Below are 18,214 nucleotides of genomic sequence, written 5' to 3' on the forward strand. Positions count from 1 at the left end.
GATACACATGAAAATTAATGATTGATTAGAAGTTACACTGTATGGTACTAGCTCTATGTGCAATGGGAGTTCAGAGATGAGAAAACTCAGTTTTGCTTAGAATTAGAAAAGCTTTATGAGGGAAGCGTGGTTAGTATCAAGGTGGGATTTGGAGGTGAGGAGGGAGGCTTTCTAAATGGAGGGTATAGTGTGAGGTGAAGGCCTGCTGTGGTCTAATAGCTAGCTTTTTGGGGATGTTTGCACTGGTTGAACATATTGTGAATTCTCCAATGTTTGTCTGATTTATTTTTAGGGTTGTTGTATGTCAACAAAGTTGGGTGTGTCAATCTGGCAGAGACTTTCATTTTTTGTGTCATCTTGGCTAGAACTTCTAGGCAAGGCAAAAATACACCTATGTAGTCAATCTCACTTCAATAACAGTTTTGTAATTTTGTTTTTAGTGGATTGGAGACGCATGGGCATGAGAGTGCCACATGTGGTAAGTGGTAAAGTGGCTTGCCTGACTGGCGAGGAGTGTATGTGTTGAGGAGGAGTGGGAAAGATGATCAGATGGACAGATCTGAAGGCCAGATCTCATGGTTCACAGACTTTGGGTTTTTTTTCCAACATCAAGCCTCTTTCCAATTTTCATATATCCTCAGGGAAATGCATGTTAGGAAAAGAAGATGTGCTGATTATGTGCAAGGGTGCTGGATGACAGGTAGACAGCCCGAGTGTTCCACTAGTATCCTCATGATTAAGCTTGCAGTCCAGTAAAACCCATAGATCTTTTTCAGAAAAACCGTTAGCTAATAATGTCTCCTCCATTACACATATAAAGAAGATTTTTGAACCCAAGTATAAGGCATTATATTTACCTGTATTGAATTTCATCTTATTAGATTTATCTGAGTATTATAGTCTGCCCAGACTTTTGTGTATCTTGTCTCTGTCACACACTATGTTATAACCCTTTCTCTTTTTGGCATTATCTGCAAATTCGATAACTATACCATCTAAGCCTTTACTCAAATCACTGATAAAAATTTTAAAAAGCACAAGGTTTCTGTCCTAGTGGCCTGTAATATGTGTTCCAATGACAAACTGACTTCTGTTTTTCCCTCCATTCATCATCACCCAAATGTTCTCTACCATGCTTCTCCACATGACTATTTATGTATGTATGTATGTATGTATGTATGTACATACATATGTATTCCTCATTTGCAGTGCAGTATGTTCCATTTACTGGTCCAGCTTTGTTTTGTTTTTAGTTTTATTCATCCAGAGTCATAGTCTAGTCATGGGTTGTGTCCCACCATCCATGTCTCAGTGATACTTGAGAGGTCAAGTGTACCTCTTACCTTACAAGTTCTAGTTCCTCTAGTTTATTGTCTAAACACTGAGCAAATAGATACTTGATGCCATTGATTTCATCTTGGCTTCCTTCTTATTGTTTTCTGTGACTTTACTCCTCAGATCCTCCACTATTGGAAGATGTTGCTATTCTTCCCACCACGCCCCACACCCCGCCCCTGACTGCAGAAGCTGTTCTCAAAGGTGTCTAGCTTAGTAGTTATACACAGGCAATTTTCCCCCTCCAGCATCCTTTTTAGTTTAAGCTCTTTTTAATTATATGCGCAAGGATAGGGACAGAGACTAGATAGAGACTTGTGCTTTCATTGTTATGGGAGACTCGCAGGTGAGTAGGACATTCTGGTGGATATGATTCTAGCTAAATTAGTAATTAACCATAAATTGTAAGCTTCTTGAGGCTAGGGACTGTCTTTTCTTATTTGTATCCCTAGCGCTAAGAGGTGCTTAATAAATATTTATTATATTGTATTCATGGAAGTGACACTAAAGAAAATGCATTACTGCTGTATCCTAGGGACCACAGGGTCTTTCTTTAGACTTGAAGCTGGAAGCACTTGATAAATACTTTTTTATTCATCCATTCATCCATCCATCCATCCATCTATTTATTCATTCGTTTCTAAGCCCATACTTAGAGCCTTTCCATCTTGGTAGGACCAACCAGAGCTTATGCATCTTCCCTATGGTCTTTGGCTTAAATATCATCTTTATGATGAGGTATTAAAGTAGTACTTTAGAGAAAGAACAGAATAATTACATATGGAAATTGTTTTAGCTGATTTTGAATGATAGATCTATTGTAATTTAACAAAAGTGCGGACCCTTTCTGAAGGTAATGGACAATTTTTTACCATACCTCAAAAGTGTTGATCTAGATGGACAGTTTTAAAAGTATGGTTCATGGACCCCTGGGGGCCCTCAAGACTTTTTAAGGGAGTCTACAATATCAAAACTATTCTAAAACAGCAATACTAAGATGTTACTTTCTTATTAAAATATTCTTCCCCTTTCTAACTACATATCTGTGTGAGGCCAGATTTTCTTCAAACACTTCAATCAAAATAACATATTGCAATAAACTGAATGATATGAGAACCAAATATGAGAATCTAACTCCCTTCTATTAAGCTAGACATTAAAGAGATTTTTAAAAAAGCTATTTTTCATTAAAATATGTTTATATAACATGTAATAGGTTTGTGATTGTTATTTAAAATGATTAACACATTTAAAAATTTAAAATTTATAAATTTTAATTTCTGATACAGTAAATATTGATAGATATAACACCCATAAACAAAAATTCTTTGGGGCCCTAAATCATTTTTAAGAGTATAATGGATTTCTTAGACTAAAAAGTTCGAGAATGCTAGTCTCATCCCCTTTTTGGATCATTCCCCTTTTGGAAGGCCCCCTTTTTTTCCTCCTCTCCATGATCAAATGCCAATAAAAAGTCATGATACCTGTTTTTGATGCTGTTCCAACACCAGGTCATTATTCCTTACTCTGAACTCCTAATAGAACCACTTATTTGGCACTTAGCATCCTTCTGAAACTTTCTAGTTATATGAGCATGGATAAATCAGTTTCCTTATTGGGATAATAATTTTTACTTATTTAACTGAAAACATTATTGTGAAAATGAAGATAAAATGAGATGCTTTGGAAACCTTAACATGTTATAATGACATACTGTTATAATGACAGTTATTGTTGCTATTGAGTGGCAATATGGCATAGTTAGACAGAGAGCTGTCCTCAAAGCCAGGAAAACCCAGTTTCAATCCTACCTGTCAAATACTGTTTGTGTGACCCCGGGTGAGTTACTTCTGCTGGACTCAGATTCCTTATCTATAGAATGATAATGATAATGGCAGCTACCTCCCAGGTTGGTTGTGAGGATCAAATGAGATATTTGTAAAGTGTTTTGCAAACCATAAAGATTTATATAAATGTTAGCTATTTTATCCCTGATTTATTACTATTGTCATTATGATTTATTACTTATGTACATGACTTACCATATTTCCCCATGTATAAGATGCACCTTAACTTTGGAGCCCAAAATTTGAAAAAAAAAATGTATTACATCAAGTTATTGAACTCAAGTTTTATTCATCTGCTCATAGCTTTCAGGCATCTTTTGGGCAAGTCTGGTGTGTGTACGCATGCTTAGTCCATTCTGTTTCATGAACTGAAGCTCCAATTGCGTCCTCCTTTGAAATCAGTAGCTTCTTTTTTCATCAGCAAGTCTTCTTGCCTCATACCAAACCATCTTTGTGGACACAGGAATTCCAATTACCCTTTGCTCTTCAATCCATATCTTCGATTCCCTCTCTAAATCAGGCCATTTTGCTGATTTGCCTCTCATGGCTTTCTTCTGCTGTGCATTTTCAGTAGGGCTTCTTCTTCCTGAAGCCAGTCTTGGGTTGTTTTCTCAGTTGGAGGAGGTCCAAACTTACGGTCAGCAGCACAATTTCCATTCACTTTTGCAAACTGGATCACTTTTAGCTTGAATTCAACACTGTATGAAAATCTTTTCTGAGCCATTTCTGGGCAGAACGTGGCAAAACGTAACCTAATATACCAGTAAAAAACGTGAAACAATGAGCGCAAAGACAACAAGTGCAAAAAAGCGGGAAATGCAAGTAAAAAACATCTACAACCACTGTAGAAGACACACCCAGTTTTTAGACCCCAAATTTTTCGGAAAAGGGTGCGTTTTATACATGGGAAAATATGGTATCTCCCAACCTAGAGTATAAAATCTCATAGGAAGGAATTGTGTCTGATTATCTTTGTAATAATATCCAGTATTTAAACAGCACTTTAAGATTTTCAAAGCACCTAATATATTATTCTAACTTGATTCGCATCCTCAGTCCCTGGTAAAGGGTAGAGTTGGAAATTCAGGCAATATTTATTATTGCTACTAATGACGATGAGGAGAAGGATGATAACAATACCATGATCAATTTTTATATTTGTTTGTTTCATGTTTTACCACTGTATCATCTTCCTAACTTATAAATGAATAAATTGTATTGAATACTTATGACTCAGATACCTATATTGAAAAAAATAACCTCAGTCATATAAGAAAAATGTATATTCATCTTTCAGTAGTATTAAAATTATAGCCTAACATTATTGATTTTTTTCTTCTTCTTTATTTTGCAGCTTTCTCTCGACCTCTATCACACAGAAGATGATATTACAAACTCTCACTGGTGCTGGAGCCCAGGAATTCTAAATCGGTAGGGATATTTTTAAAAGGAGGGGATAGTGAAAAATAGTGTTGTTTTCATGGTGTTATTGGCTATTTAAAATGGTCTTGAGATCTGAAGAACTAAGAATTGATTTTTTTCTCTAAATGGAGATAATATTTATCTCCATTATACTTTTTGGAAAACAGGAAAACAAATAGCTTAAAGAATAAGTTCTTTATTACTGTACTTTACACAGTGCTTATTTTTGTGATGCCTTTTATTATCAGATAAGACCCTAGGTTTTTTTATTCCAAATACTTGGATACTGGGTTCCTAATTCTGTTAGTTACTACCTGTGTATTAGTAACAGTAATTTGAACAGGCCATTTACCTCTCACCTTTCATTTTGTCTTCTGTAAATGTGTGTTGGCAGGTGGGGCTGGGGAGGGGTGGGAGGCAGGAAAGAAATTGATATCTGAGGCACCTTCTCGCTCTAAATGTTGTCAAATCATATGAATGGGATGCCAAAAAAAGACTAAAACCATACAATTCCTTAGTGTTAAACTTATTAATTGTTCATTAGAATAGGCAACAAGTCCTCTGGGGACAGGGAGTATTCTTTTCAAATTATAGGGGATTTTAAATTCTCAAAATAAAACTAGATTGTTTTCCTTTTTAGTGACCACTGGTTATAGTTCCCAAATTTCTGTAATAGTGACTTTGTCTTAGCTCCAACAATCTGAATAGGGCATAGATAGTTCCTCCTTAATTTGCTTCTCTGAATTTTGAATGCTTGTGAATAAATAATATATAATACAATTAAGGATATCACTTCACAAAATGCTCATTAGTGGTTTTAACAATTAAACTCACATTAGATATTTCTGGTGATATGCAAGTAAAGGGTCTTATGAATATGAGAGACACCGGGGATGAAGTTTAGAGAATGAAAAAGAAAAACCTAGCTTTTGCTCTATAGAGGCACAATTTGAACATCCTTTCTATAAATGTGTGTCTACATTGGCTAATTGCACCCTCCAGCATGTTTATGTCATCTTGATATCATCTACTATATTGCCTTTGCTATGGTGGGAAATTCATGGGACTAGGGGAATCAGAAGATTTGAGGATGTGTCTGATAGTAAATAATGCATTCTATACCAATAGTAGGTGTGCATGAGAATATATCATATCAGGATTTTAGCAAGTATTCATTATTAATGATGATAATCTCATAATTAATTTTTATAGCAGTGCTTATTTCATTTGTTATTTTATACCATCTCTCTTATTTTTCTATTCCTCCCTCTTCTGACTTTCTGACCCCCATCCCCCCAGGAAAGGGGGAGAAATATGTTCTTATCTTGTCCCTACAGCCAAAGTTGATCATCATAATTGCACTTTATTTCTTCATTGCCTTTTAGACAAATGACACTGATTGATGTAAAATCAGATAACTCTAGGAACTATCCCACTACCATACATGCCACTTAACTTACTAGGCCACAGTTTCCTCTTCTATGAATGAAAAGGTTTGACTCAATGGTGCCTATGGTTTCTTCTAGATCCAGTATTCTATAAATCTATTGGTTTATTAATTGTGTAGTATACAATGACCTCTATTATCTTGATAGTATGTGATGAATGTGATGATCTAAAATTGGCAAAGGCATCTTACACAGTTGTGCATGTTTGGGGGGTGGGATGGGCAGGAATTACTCTAATCCCACTGTACATATTAAGAAAAACATATTGGGAGGGAGATATGAGGGTGGACAGAAGACTCTTTAACCTTTTTATCAAAAGACTCATTTCTAGTCTCTTGGGTTCAAGTGAGTCAAAGGAGAATAATCAAACTCAGATTGTTATAATTATTTTCAAAAATCACTTCTCAAAATTCAGAAGTTTAATGTTATGGGGGGTTGCTGGCCCTGTTATTAGTTTTGACAATTCTTGTGAATGTACGAGATGCTTTGTGCAGCTGTGATTTGACTTTGTGGTATCCCACCTAAGAGTTAGCAAATAAGTTACAGGATGCAGCAAGCAACAGAAGGAAAGACCAACTCTATATCAAGGGTCTTCCAGGGAGGCAGCTTACCCCAAGTTATCAAAATCCTGGTATGCTTGCCTTCTAGTACTTACTCACTGTAGTTTCTCTGGAATACAAGGAAAAAGGAGCTTATATCTTGAATAATAATAATGATTGGATAGACATGACAAATGGTTGATGAATTGGGCCCAGAATGGAAAGGATAGCTGAATGGCTTATATTTAGGAAACTGAAAGTTGTTTTTAATAATCTCATTCTTCTCCTGGAAATAAAGGTCCACCTTTTTTTAATGCCAGTATTATTCTGGGATAGCTAGGTGGCAAAGTAGACAGAGCTCCAGGCTTGGGATCAGGAAGACCTGAGTTCAAATGTGACCTCAGACACTTACTAGTTTTGTGATCCTGGACAAGTCAGTTAACCCTGTTTGCCTTAATTTCCTTATCTATAAAATGAGCTGGAAAAGAAAACGGCAAACCACTCCAGTATTTCTGCCGAGAAAACCCCAAATGGGGTCACCAAGAGTCTGATACTACTGAAATTACTGAACAACAGCAACAAATTATTCTGCGATGTTAAACAGTTATGTCATAGAATAGCACAGCCTCTGAAGAACTGCAGTTAAGGCTCTCACCGGGCAAAGGACAAAGTGCAAAGCAGCATAAGCAGGTTGCAACACATTACAAAAGAGGAAATAAACTAGAATAGTTGTTTGAAAGACATCACCAGAGAAATGTATAATTTGAAAAAAAGGCCTGGCCTGGTCACATAACAAGAGCAAAGGATAAATGATATATCAGAAGAAACAGTAGGATCACATGAAATAATGCTACATGTGAATGTGGAGGGAAGAAGTAAATTCTCAATAGACAAGCAGAAGGTTGTTCGCAGCAGAAAAGAAGTCATGTTATCAATTATCATGTAAATTAATTATTTTCTTTAAGTCATCTCCAGAATACTTATTTCTGTAATAAGCTTCTTAAGTAAATATGGATAATAAAATGTTTATTAACTAAGATAATTTTTAAAATTAACTATAACATGTGGAAGGGAGAGTTAGCTATCACTTTTAACAGAAAGCTTCCTCGCCATTAGGAAATTCTTATGAGATTATTGCCAAAACAGAATGTTTAAGACGTGAGGAATTTATATGACAGTTCCAGAACCCCTGTCCAACATGGGATTCCAACTCTATCTCTGAATTTTTAAAGAAATTGTGATGGAGGACTGGTTGTTGTCAACTGAAGTCTTAGGGGCATTAAGTTTTCTAAAACTCAAATCTTTGATACTGTTTGAATAGTTTAAGGGATGGTTCAGTTTCCTTGAATGATGATGATTGGAAGCTTGTAGAGAAAGCTGGAGGACATGATTGTCTCCATTGCTCCTTGAGACTCTGTCTCCATTGACCTTAAGAGTTCTATCTATTAGAGGCACTACCTTGTAGACCCAAGTCGTAGACCCAAGACCCAATAATCAGTCCAATCCTTAAGACAATAAAGATATCTCTGTAAGCAACCATATCTAATAGTGTATGCAACATTCTTTACCTTCCCCACACCCTCCACTACCCACCACCAAACAATGAGAAGGAAAGGAGAGAGATACATCTCATCATCCTGTTTCCAGGGCCAATATTTGTCAGCACAGCAGCAGCCTAATGGTTGTACTGTCTTTTAGACGAATGTCACTGATTAAGTGACAGTCAAAATGACTCTAAGAACTCTTCCATGTGTAGATGTTCACATCAGATGGCACTCTCACTTGAAGGGTGAGTTTGATTTAGACGACCTCCAAGGTCTCTTCAATCTTCGAAATTTTGTGAGTATAAGTTTGGTTCACTCATTTTTAAATCTCCTCCCCCTCCCCAATTTCCCTCTCCCATTTTACCCCTACCTCTTGACCTTCTCATGTTTGGACTCCTGGAAGCATTGCCAGGCACATCTACATACATGTGTTAGAGACTACAGAAGTGGCCCATAGAACCAATAGAAAGGGGAGAGGAGGGAACCCTATCCCTCTGAACTGGACAGCTCTCCTAATAATGATATTTTTTTAGTTTCTAAAGGGTTCACTATACAGACCAAGCAGTTAGAAAACTATTTTGCCTTTATGACTATGAATACATTGCCTTAGCCACACACACTCACATTGTGTGTGTGTGTGTGCGTGTGTGCATGTGTGTGTGTACATATATATGTTTTAGTTTTAAAATTTTACCTTTTGTATTTACATGACCTTTATTTCTTCTGAATATATTCCCTTCTACTCATCGAACTTGTCCTTATAACAAAAAAAAAGGAAGAAAAAAGAAAAAAGCAGCTCAGCAAAACTAACCAACACATCAACTAAGTTTGACAGTATATGCAATGTTCCACCCCAGAGACTCTCACCTCTTCAGTGAAGGGTGGGAGGTACATTTTCTCACTTCTTCTTTAGGCACAAATAGCTCAATGTTTGCAAAGCACTATTCACCAATTATCTCATTTTGCAAGGCAATTCGGTTAGGTAGGTGCTGTCATTAACCTCATTTTACAGAGGAAGATACAGAGGCTCAGAGTGGTTAATTAACTTGCTAATCATGTAGCTAATAAATGTCTGAGACTGAATTCAAATCCAAGTCTTCTTGACACCAAATCCAGGACTCTAGTCACTATATCATGCTACCCCTCTGAAAATCTATTGGGGTATAAGTTTGAAACTTACCTCATCACTCTTAACTTCAGCCCTGGTATCCTAACTTGAAGTGGGAGAGTAGGGAGGAAGGGAAGAATGAAGGAACAGAAGGATTTATTAAGTGTATCCTATGTGCCATGTACTTTGCTAAATACTTTACAAATATTTCGTTTGATCTTCACAACAATCCTGGGAGATAGGTGTTATGATTATCTCCATTTGACAGTTGTGAAAATTGAGGCAGACAGAGGGTAAGTGACTTGCCCAGGGTCACAGAGCTAGTAAGTCTCTGAGGCCAGATTTGAACTCAGGTTTTCCTGACTCCAATCCCAGCTCTTTATCCACTAGTCCACCACATTGAGTGAGATAAAGGTGGGAAAGGCTACAAAGGCACTGAAAAGAATTGCTAAAGCTTCTCACCTTGCTTTTTAAACCCCTTGACTAACTCTCCATGGCAAGGACAAAGCAATCATTCCTGACCTTTGCTGGGTTAAACCAGATTCTCATTCTACACCTACATTTTCACTACTGCCTCCTACCTCCCTCTGTTCATAAGCAGCCACTTTCCTCCTTGTGCCAGGAATATGGCATGTATTCTATCCCTGTTCCTATTTTCAGACTTACTTAATCTCTTCATACTTCATTAGGATTAAATTTTAGTTACATCCACAGAAAATAAAATGTAAAATGCATACTGCTTTCTAATAACATGCTATTGGTCAGGCAAATCATTCAGTTTAGCCCAGAAGATGGCAAACTATGACCTATAGACTGTACAAAAACAGGTAGTGGGCCAGATTTTGTATGGATGTATTGCTAAGTCAGTTTCTCAGAATTCTTCAAGTCTGGTATTTTAAATCCACAAGATGAAAATAACCACATCCCATGTGTATGAACCAAGGAACCTATCCAAATGAGAGGTCCTAGTTTTGCTTCTAGTTGACCATAGAGCCATGTATGTATTCAGATATCATGTTTTCATGGTGTCCTCCTCACAAGAGAGAATTTTATTCAACAATCCTCTGAGTGTCATTTCTATTCTGCTTCATATTTTACTTCACACATAGTTTCATTTGATAATTAAAATAAGTCTAAGGTCTATAGTTATGCTTCTAAGACTTTATATCCTAGTGATGAAATGAAATTTCTTTTTGTAGCACAGTTCACACCAAAAAATGTATTTTTTTTTTGTAGCCTACCTCTCCTACAACTCCTAACAAGCCAGTAGTGCCCTTGGAGTGGGCATCCGGAGTGATGCCAAAACCTGACCTGACCATTATTAACAAGCACATAAGGAAGTTAGTTGAGGTAAGTTGCCAAGTAACAAAATACACAGTGCATTCAAATTCCTTTGACTCCTCCAAACTTTCTGTCAGTTTTCAGGCATAGGAGTAATTCATGGCAAGAGATTTCTTCAGAACAGGCCACATCAATTTTCTAGATGCCAAGTCATGCATGACTTCAAAGAGGGGCTTTCAGACTTCTAGTACTACCTTTCTTTTTCATAGTGTCTTTTCATTTCAACGTCACCCACCCATTCATTCTCCTTTCCCACAGCTTCTTTCTACTTCCTGTTTTGAATACCATCTTCGAAGTCCAAGTCACTGTCACTGGCCATTAGGTGATAACATTTGGGGTTCAGAATTCTAGGATTGTTTGAGGGCCAAGTACATCTTTAAAAAACCTTCGCTAAAGAACACATTCTATGGAAATTTCACAGATTAACTTCTCCGAATCAGAAAATGGTGGACAAGTCTCTTAATTCCCACAGATTGAACATAAATTATTTGAGGCTAGGGAATGCTGGATTTTCTTTTTTAAAAAAATCTTTTATGTTTAATGTGAAGGTATATGCAGAACCTATATAAGATTACATGCCATCTAGGGTGGGGAGGGGGAAGGAGAGGGAGAGGGAGAAAATTTGGAACTCAGAAACTTGTGGAACTGAGTATTGTAAACTAAATAAATTTAAAAGGAAAAAAAAATGTTTCTCTTGCATCCCTGTGCTTAACACAATGCCTTATACCCAAGGCATGGTTCTTAAGTGTTTATTGATTTCAATAGTTTATGCTATTTCTGTTTGGGGTTTACTGTACATAAATGCCATTTGCAAGGAGAAAGAACTTTTAATGAAAGGTGAGATTTTATACATGTTTACTTGTGGTCTGCTGATGCCACATCATTTCCAACAGCAATGGCAGAAACAGGGAAAAGAGACATCTTTGGAGTTAGAAAACATGTGATGATAATAAAGCACTAGGTTTAATTGATTGTTACATACTCTGGAATGATAGGTTAAGTCTTTGGGATGAAGGATACTTTCATAATACATTTTCTAAATTACAGAGAAGGTATTGAATATTGTACGGTCCAAAAAAATGGTGTTGAAAGAAATATCTCAGTGAATGTGAACTAGGAAAGATTTTTGAGGGTTGTTGCAAGGAGAGAATTTTTAATGAGGCATGCCATTAAGAGGGAGATGTGACCGACACAAAATATTTGAATGACAAATACCTATGTCCTTCTTCCTTTGTTGTGTAAAAGATACAAATGTCAGGCTTTTTGCAGGCATTTGAAAGTGCATGCTGAATTGTATTATTATTGGAACTTGAAGAGCTAAATGGAGTTTCATTGAAGTTTTGGTAATTGTGATATCCCTGGTCTCCAAGGGCAAACCAGGCAAATATATAGATGCATACAAGCAGTAGAACAAGTGGTCAATTTAGTTTCCAGAAGTACATTTCGAAACTCCCCCAGTTTAGGAGGTGAGCTTGCCTCTCAGCTAGGTTTCCTGTTGCCATTGGGTTGGCATTGGTAAACACACATGTTTTTACTTTGCAGTCTGTTTTTAGAAACTATGATCATGACCACGATGGGTATATCTCCCAAGAGGACTTTGAAAGTATTGCCGCCAACTTTCCTTTCTTGGATTCCTTCTGTGTGTTGGACAAAGACCAGTGAGTTGCTTTTTTTTTTTTTCAAGTTTTAACTCTGTCCTTCTCCTCCTTACTCCTCAAACATTTTAGAGGCCAGAACAGATTATTTCATTCCCTAGTTCATGTATTTACAGCTTTATACATAACACCTTAACAAGAAGACTCAAGCTTACACATCTGGTTTGCCACTGGCACTTATGAATCAAGTCTCATCTAAATTGTAATATGTGTTTTTTGGTGTGTATTATATTCAGATTTTGTTATCAGAATGTGAAACGGTCAATTTTTGTATTATTTGGGCTCGACTTCCCCTTTGTTTTCCTCCTGAAGAATTCAGCTATTTCAATGGTCCCACAACTTTTATAAGAAGAGCATTGAGGTGAAATTCAGATAGGCCAAAAGAGGAACAGTGGTGAAGGATGAATTACAATCACAATAGCCAAATATGTGATATGTTGGGCTAATCTGTGGAACACACCTCCTCAGGTCCTATCCGCACTTCAGAATCATAGATGACCAAGGAATAATGGTTGATTTTCTTATGAATAAAAGGGAATAGTCTTGATTTTCAACTGATTCTTGAAAAATGAAATGACTCTAAAGATGCTATGGGGTTAGGGAGCCATTTCTATTGGAGAAATATCCAACAAATACTATAATGCAACCACTTCAACAATTTTACTAGTGTAAAAATTTTCAAAACCACGATTTGGAATTTGGTGAGCAGCTAGGCCGCACAGTGGATAGAATGCTGGCCTTGGAATCAGGAAGATGACCTGAGTTCAAATCTGGCTTCAGATACTAACTAGCTGTGTAACCCTGAGCAAGTCACTTAACCTTGCTTGCCTCAGTTTCCTTACCTGTAAAATGAGCTGGAGAAGGAAATGGCAAACTACTCTAGTATCTGTGCCAAGAAAACCCCAAATGGGGTCACAAAGAGTCAGACAGGACTAATCAACTAAACAATAACATTTTGGAATTAATTTAATATACCAAAGAAAATTCTTGACATTTTATCACAAGTATATCTCAATTGAACCTCATATTCACCATTTGATATTTGAAGTATGGAAAAACTTTGTTTTATAGATTGAAGTATTAAATATTAAAATGAACAGTAGAGAAAAAATACTTCATAGGGTATGACTACTTGGTTCATTAAGTACTTCATAGAACATTAATCTTTGGTTCATTATCTACTTTGAAATGGAGTGGAAATCACTTTCTATACTTCTTCCTTCCCTGGGTGGAATAGAGAATATCCCATCAGGGATGAAAGAATCTCTACCACCATAGCTGCCAGATAAGACAGTTGATGCAGCAGTATTCTTGAGAGCCAAAGTGGAATATTTAAACAAATATTCTGACAAATCCTTCATCACTTCTGTCCCTCACCCTCCTCAACTACTATTCAAAGTGGTACCTCAAGTACAATTACAAACTTTTTCCCATTATCCAGTGGGATTCCCCAGCTGGAACCTCAAACTCCAGTATTTTGGATGGGACAGGACCAGAACACATCTATGAAAGTGATAGCTGCCTCCTGAGGATTCAATCTAAGTCTGAAAGATAGGACACAATTTTAAGTTGCCTAACCCATCTTGAAAGCATGGATTTCTAGTTTCTAGTGGAATAGCTCCTCACAAAATACTGCAGAAAGTCAATAAATTCTTGTTGACTTGATTTGACAGAGAGAGTGACAATCTTTCTGGGGAAATGGAGTCATACTGTTTCTGTGGACTTCCAGGTTGGAAGCCCAAACAGATATCATTACCTTATGCTCACTCAGTCCCCCTAGAAGAGACCAAGTTCATTATGTGTATTAGTGTAAATATTAGTTCCAGAAATCATTTTGTTCTTGTAAGATGGTTTGAATGGTAGACTACTTTTTAATTTTGAAAGTCCAAAAACAACAGTGAATTGTCATGATCTTTTAAACATGCTAACCTTAAATATACAAAAGTTTATATTAAAAAAGAGACTCAATTACATAGATCTTTAAAATTAGAAATCAACTAACTGAATTTTGAAGTTAATTGGGGATTATTATATATTATATAATCAATTATTATATTAATTAATTATTATACACAATTATATATAGCTATGTAAATATGTTACAGTATTATGTATTATGTAATAACTAATATAAATATAATTATATGTGACATGTATACATATATACCTAATCAAAATTCAAATATAAATCAAACTATACTAATAAAAAGCTTAAATTTTAATAGAAATGAAAGCCAGCAATGCATTTTCACATAATCATCCTAATTCAACTAAATTCAACAAATGTTTATTAAGTATCTTCTTTGTGCAAAGCACTATACTAGATTCTATACTGGTTCTCTTCAGAGCTCAGAAATAGATTTGAGAGCTATTTATCTTTATACAAGTGAAAGGTAAAACCATGAAAATAGATGAATTCTCCAAGGAGAAGTGACATAGAATAAGAAGAAAAGAGGCCTGAAACCGAATCACTTACACTTAAAGGATAGGATGAGGAAATAAAATAGGAACTGTGTACAGGATGGTCAAGACATAGGAGCATAACTCGGATAATTTATTATCGCAGAAGCCATGTGAGGGAGAGAGATTCAACAACTTGTGGGATGGTCAATGGGATTTAATGGTGAGAAGTGAAAAAGAATGAGGATTCAGATAAGACTACTGATTTGATGAGTAAGAAGTCATTTGTGACCTCTAATGACTGTTTTCATTGACATATGTGGTCAGAAGTCAGAATGAAAAGGATTTACTAGTGTCAGCTGATGAGGAAATAAAGATAATAGAACATTAACCTTTGAAAGATTTGATAGTGAAAGGAAGAAGAGATAAACTGGCAGCTACCCAGGGGTGTCGTGAGGTTCAAATAGGAAAAGAGATGTGAAAAGGACTTTGCAGATCCTAAGACTCTAGATAATTCTAGTTATCATCATCATCAGCAGCAGCAGCAGACAGTTCAAATCCATCTTCAGACACACACTAGCTACATGGATCTAGGCAAGTCACTTAACCTCTGCTTGCCTTATTTTCTTTAACCGTAAAATGATAGCACCTATTTCCCGGGATTGTTGGAAGGTTCAAACGAGATAATATTTGCAAAGCACTTAATACAGTGCCTATCATCTAGTAGGTGCTGAATAAATGATTGTTTCCTTCCTTCCAGCATACCCCTGGTTGTGTGGTCAGAAGCCACACAGAAAGGGATTGGGCAGTGATTAGTTGATGAGGAAATGGAGGTAGGAATTAATTTTCCTTTGGGAGATTTGTCAGTGAAAGGAAGAAGAGAAAAGTGTGCAGCCAAGAGTTAAAGAAAGGGAGAAGAGAAGGTTGTTCTAAGAGGAGAGGAGAACTGATCATATTTTTAAGAGCAGAATCAGTGGAGAGGGAGAAATTGAAGATGCATAGGGACCAGAGGAGATGAAAAGGCATGGAATTGAAAGGATAGGCAGATTGATTAGTCTTGAATAGGAGAACTGACAGCTGGAAAGGAGAAGAAGACGAAAAATATACCAATATTAAGGGAGATGTGGCTAGAGAGATATGGCACAGCAGAGAAGAGGGAAATAAGGCAGTTTATTCTATGAAACCTTTTCCTCAGTAAACCATGGGCAAATTTGTCTGCTAAGGGGAGAGCAGGGGAGACACTAGACCTTGGGAGTTACATGAGGAAGGTATAAATGGCTTCACACAGCATCTGGGACCTGTGTGGGGTAAGTAATAGTAAGTCAATAATGAATAGAGATTTCAAGGAGTAGTAAGGTACCAGTAAGATTGGATAAATGTGAAATGAACTCATCAGCTCACTCTATTTTCTTCATGATTCCCACTACCCTGAGTCCCCAAATGCTGTGGTCAAACACAGGGAAATAAAGCTGTAGGAACCCTACACAGGCAGTACAACTATTCAGAACTGGAAATGGGTTTTGCATTTGCTGGACACACATGTAAACACACAAGTGACATGCATGGACACCCCCTCATATCCTTGTGAGTCACTGCCCTCTTTCAGGTTTTTTTCTGGAGAGTGAACCTGCTCCCAACTGTTCCAGTCACCAGGAGTAGGAAGGAAATGACTGGAAATATGGACCAGAGTAGAACAAAGGTGAAGGCTTAAATTGTTAATATTATATTAATAGGATTCCTCTCTTCTCTAATTCTCTCAACAGGGATGGCCTAATTAGTAAAGATGAAATGATGGCTTATTTCCTGAGAGCTAAATCCCAACTCCAGTGTAAAATGGGACCAGGATTTGTCCATAATTTTCAAGAGGTGACCTATCTCAAGCCAACTTTCTGTGAACATTGCGCAGGATTTGTAAGTTTTTTTTAAAAAATTTATTCTGTTTTCCAATTTATGTGTATATTCCTACCTGTTCCCCACTCCATCTCTGTCTCTCTTTTTTTGTGGTAATTTGCTTTGCAGTCTGGGGGATTTAGGAAAAATCGGAAAATATTATTTTGAAATATACACTTTAAATTTAAAAATTTTAAGTCATTAGACTTGGCAAGAGTGTAATTCACAAATAACTTAGTGACCAATGCAAGATCATATGGTTTGGATGCGTGATTCTGAAAAATGTAGCTCACAAAAGCAGGTCAGGCACGTGAGGCCTGCCTACAAATCTTAATTTTAGATACATGTACCAACTGAACAAATACACAGATATTGCTATTGTTTATGTTGTTATCTACTTTGTGTAGTCCCGTACTGCCAGTCTTTTAGAATTCAACATGATTCAATGCAAATATAACTAGTTCAAAGTCAAACATTTGGTTTCTCCATGTGTTTGGGGGATGATAATGGGGTTCTGATCCTGTGGGGCCATTGGTCTAGAGATTTTATTTCGTAGAAACTCCCTCCACTGATGATGAGTAACTCATCTGTAATAGCCTTAGAGAGTTGCCTTAGCTACCGAGAGGTTGAAATGACTTGTTCACAGTCACACAGTCAGTAGGCATAAGAAGCAGAAGTAGAATTCAGTTCTTCCCGACTCCAGGACCAGCTATCTACCAAAATAACATACTGTTTCTCAGCTACCTTGTTATCTTCTAAATAAGTGAAGATATGTTTTGATAAACTCAAAGACAAGGGAGCCCCACCTGCTCATTATTGGTTAATTGACAGATATGGGAGAATACTTCATGCAAAGAGAAAAGTGGGAAAGAAGTGATAGTGATATTGGAAAGAAAGTTGATCTTATAGAATAAATGAGTAAATCATTCACAGAATGTGAAATATGAAGAGGTCCTATAAAGTCTTGTCATCCAAATCCTTCATTTCATAGAACAGGCAACTGAGGCTTTTAAAAGTGAAGTCAATGTCACATGAATAGGTAGATATGGGTTTGATTCCCCATTCTGTTACTGCCTGGAGGAATTCTAGTGTCTAGCACATAGTAGGTGCTTAATAAATGTTTATTGATTAATTGAAGTCTCCTCTCTGGGCTTTGGCTTTCTCTTTTGTGGGACTTGGACTCAGTGATCTCTATGGTTTCATCCAGTTTTAAATCCAATCTGGATCTAGAACACAGGTCTTGTGACTGACTCCCAGTCTCATGCATTTTCTATCACATTATGTTACCACAATTATTTTAGCACACTGGACTTTATCCATAATGGCATACCAATAAGGAAATCTTTGTGTTAGCAAAATCATTTTTGATTTTTATAATGCCCATTTAATGTAAAAAGAAATTAATGTCTAAGTAAGTTATTTGCCTTTATATGCACAGCAAATAAGTGGCAAAGATGCGAGTCTAAAGTTTCTGTGTTATGTTTATTTGAATGCCTTCTTGCCCACTGCTGCTTCCATTGTATAACATTCCTTCTCCTATATATGAAAGGATATATAGTAAGTGAAAAAAAGATACTCTCATATATTCAGCAAAATTCAATTGAACAAGGACTTATTAAGTTCCTAATATGTGTCGGTGGGACAGCTAGGTGGTGCAGTGGATAGAGTGCCAGGCCTGGAGTCAG

At 36.7% G+C, this 18,214-nt stretch overlaps 1 protein-coding gene across 1 annotated transcript in view; it reads left to right on the forward strand.

The window, feature by feature from the left end:
• Positions 1-18,214, forward strand: part of RASGRP3 (RAS guanyl releasing protein 3) — a 116,900-nt gene that overhangs the window by 67,129 nt on the left and 31,557 nt on the right. Inside the window, 5 exon segments of the mRNA XM_036751774.1 lie at positions 4,537-4,567; positions 4,570-4,613; positions 10,480-10,593; positions 12,127-12,242; positions 16,403-16,550. Coding sequence (XP_036607669.1) covers positions 4,537-4,567; positions 4,570-4,613; positions 10,480-10,593; positions 12,127-12,242; positions 16,403-16,550 — 453 coding nt within the window.

This window comes from Trichosurus vulpecula, chromosome 3 (genome assembly GCF_011100635.1).
Source record: "Trichosurus vulpecula isolate mTriVul1 chromosome 3, mTriVul1.pri, whole genome shotgun sequence".
Lineage (NCBI taxonomy): Eukaryota > Metazoa > Chordata > Mammalia > Diprotodontia > Phalangeridae > Trichosurus > Trichosurus vulpecula.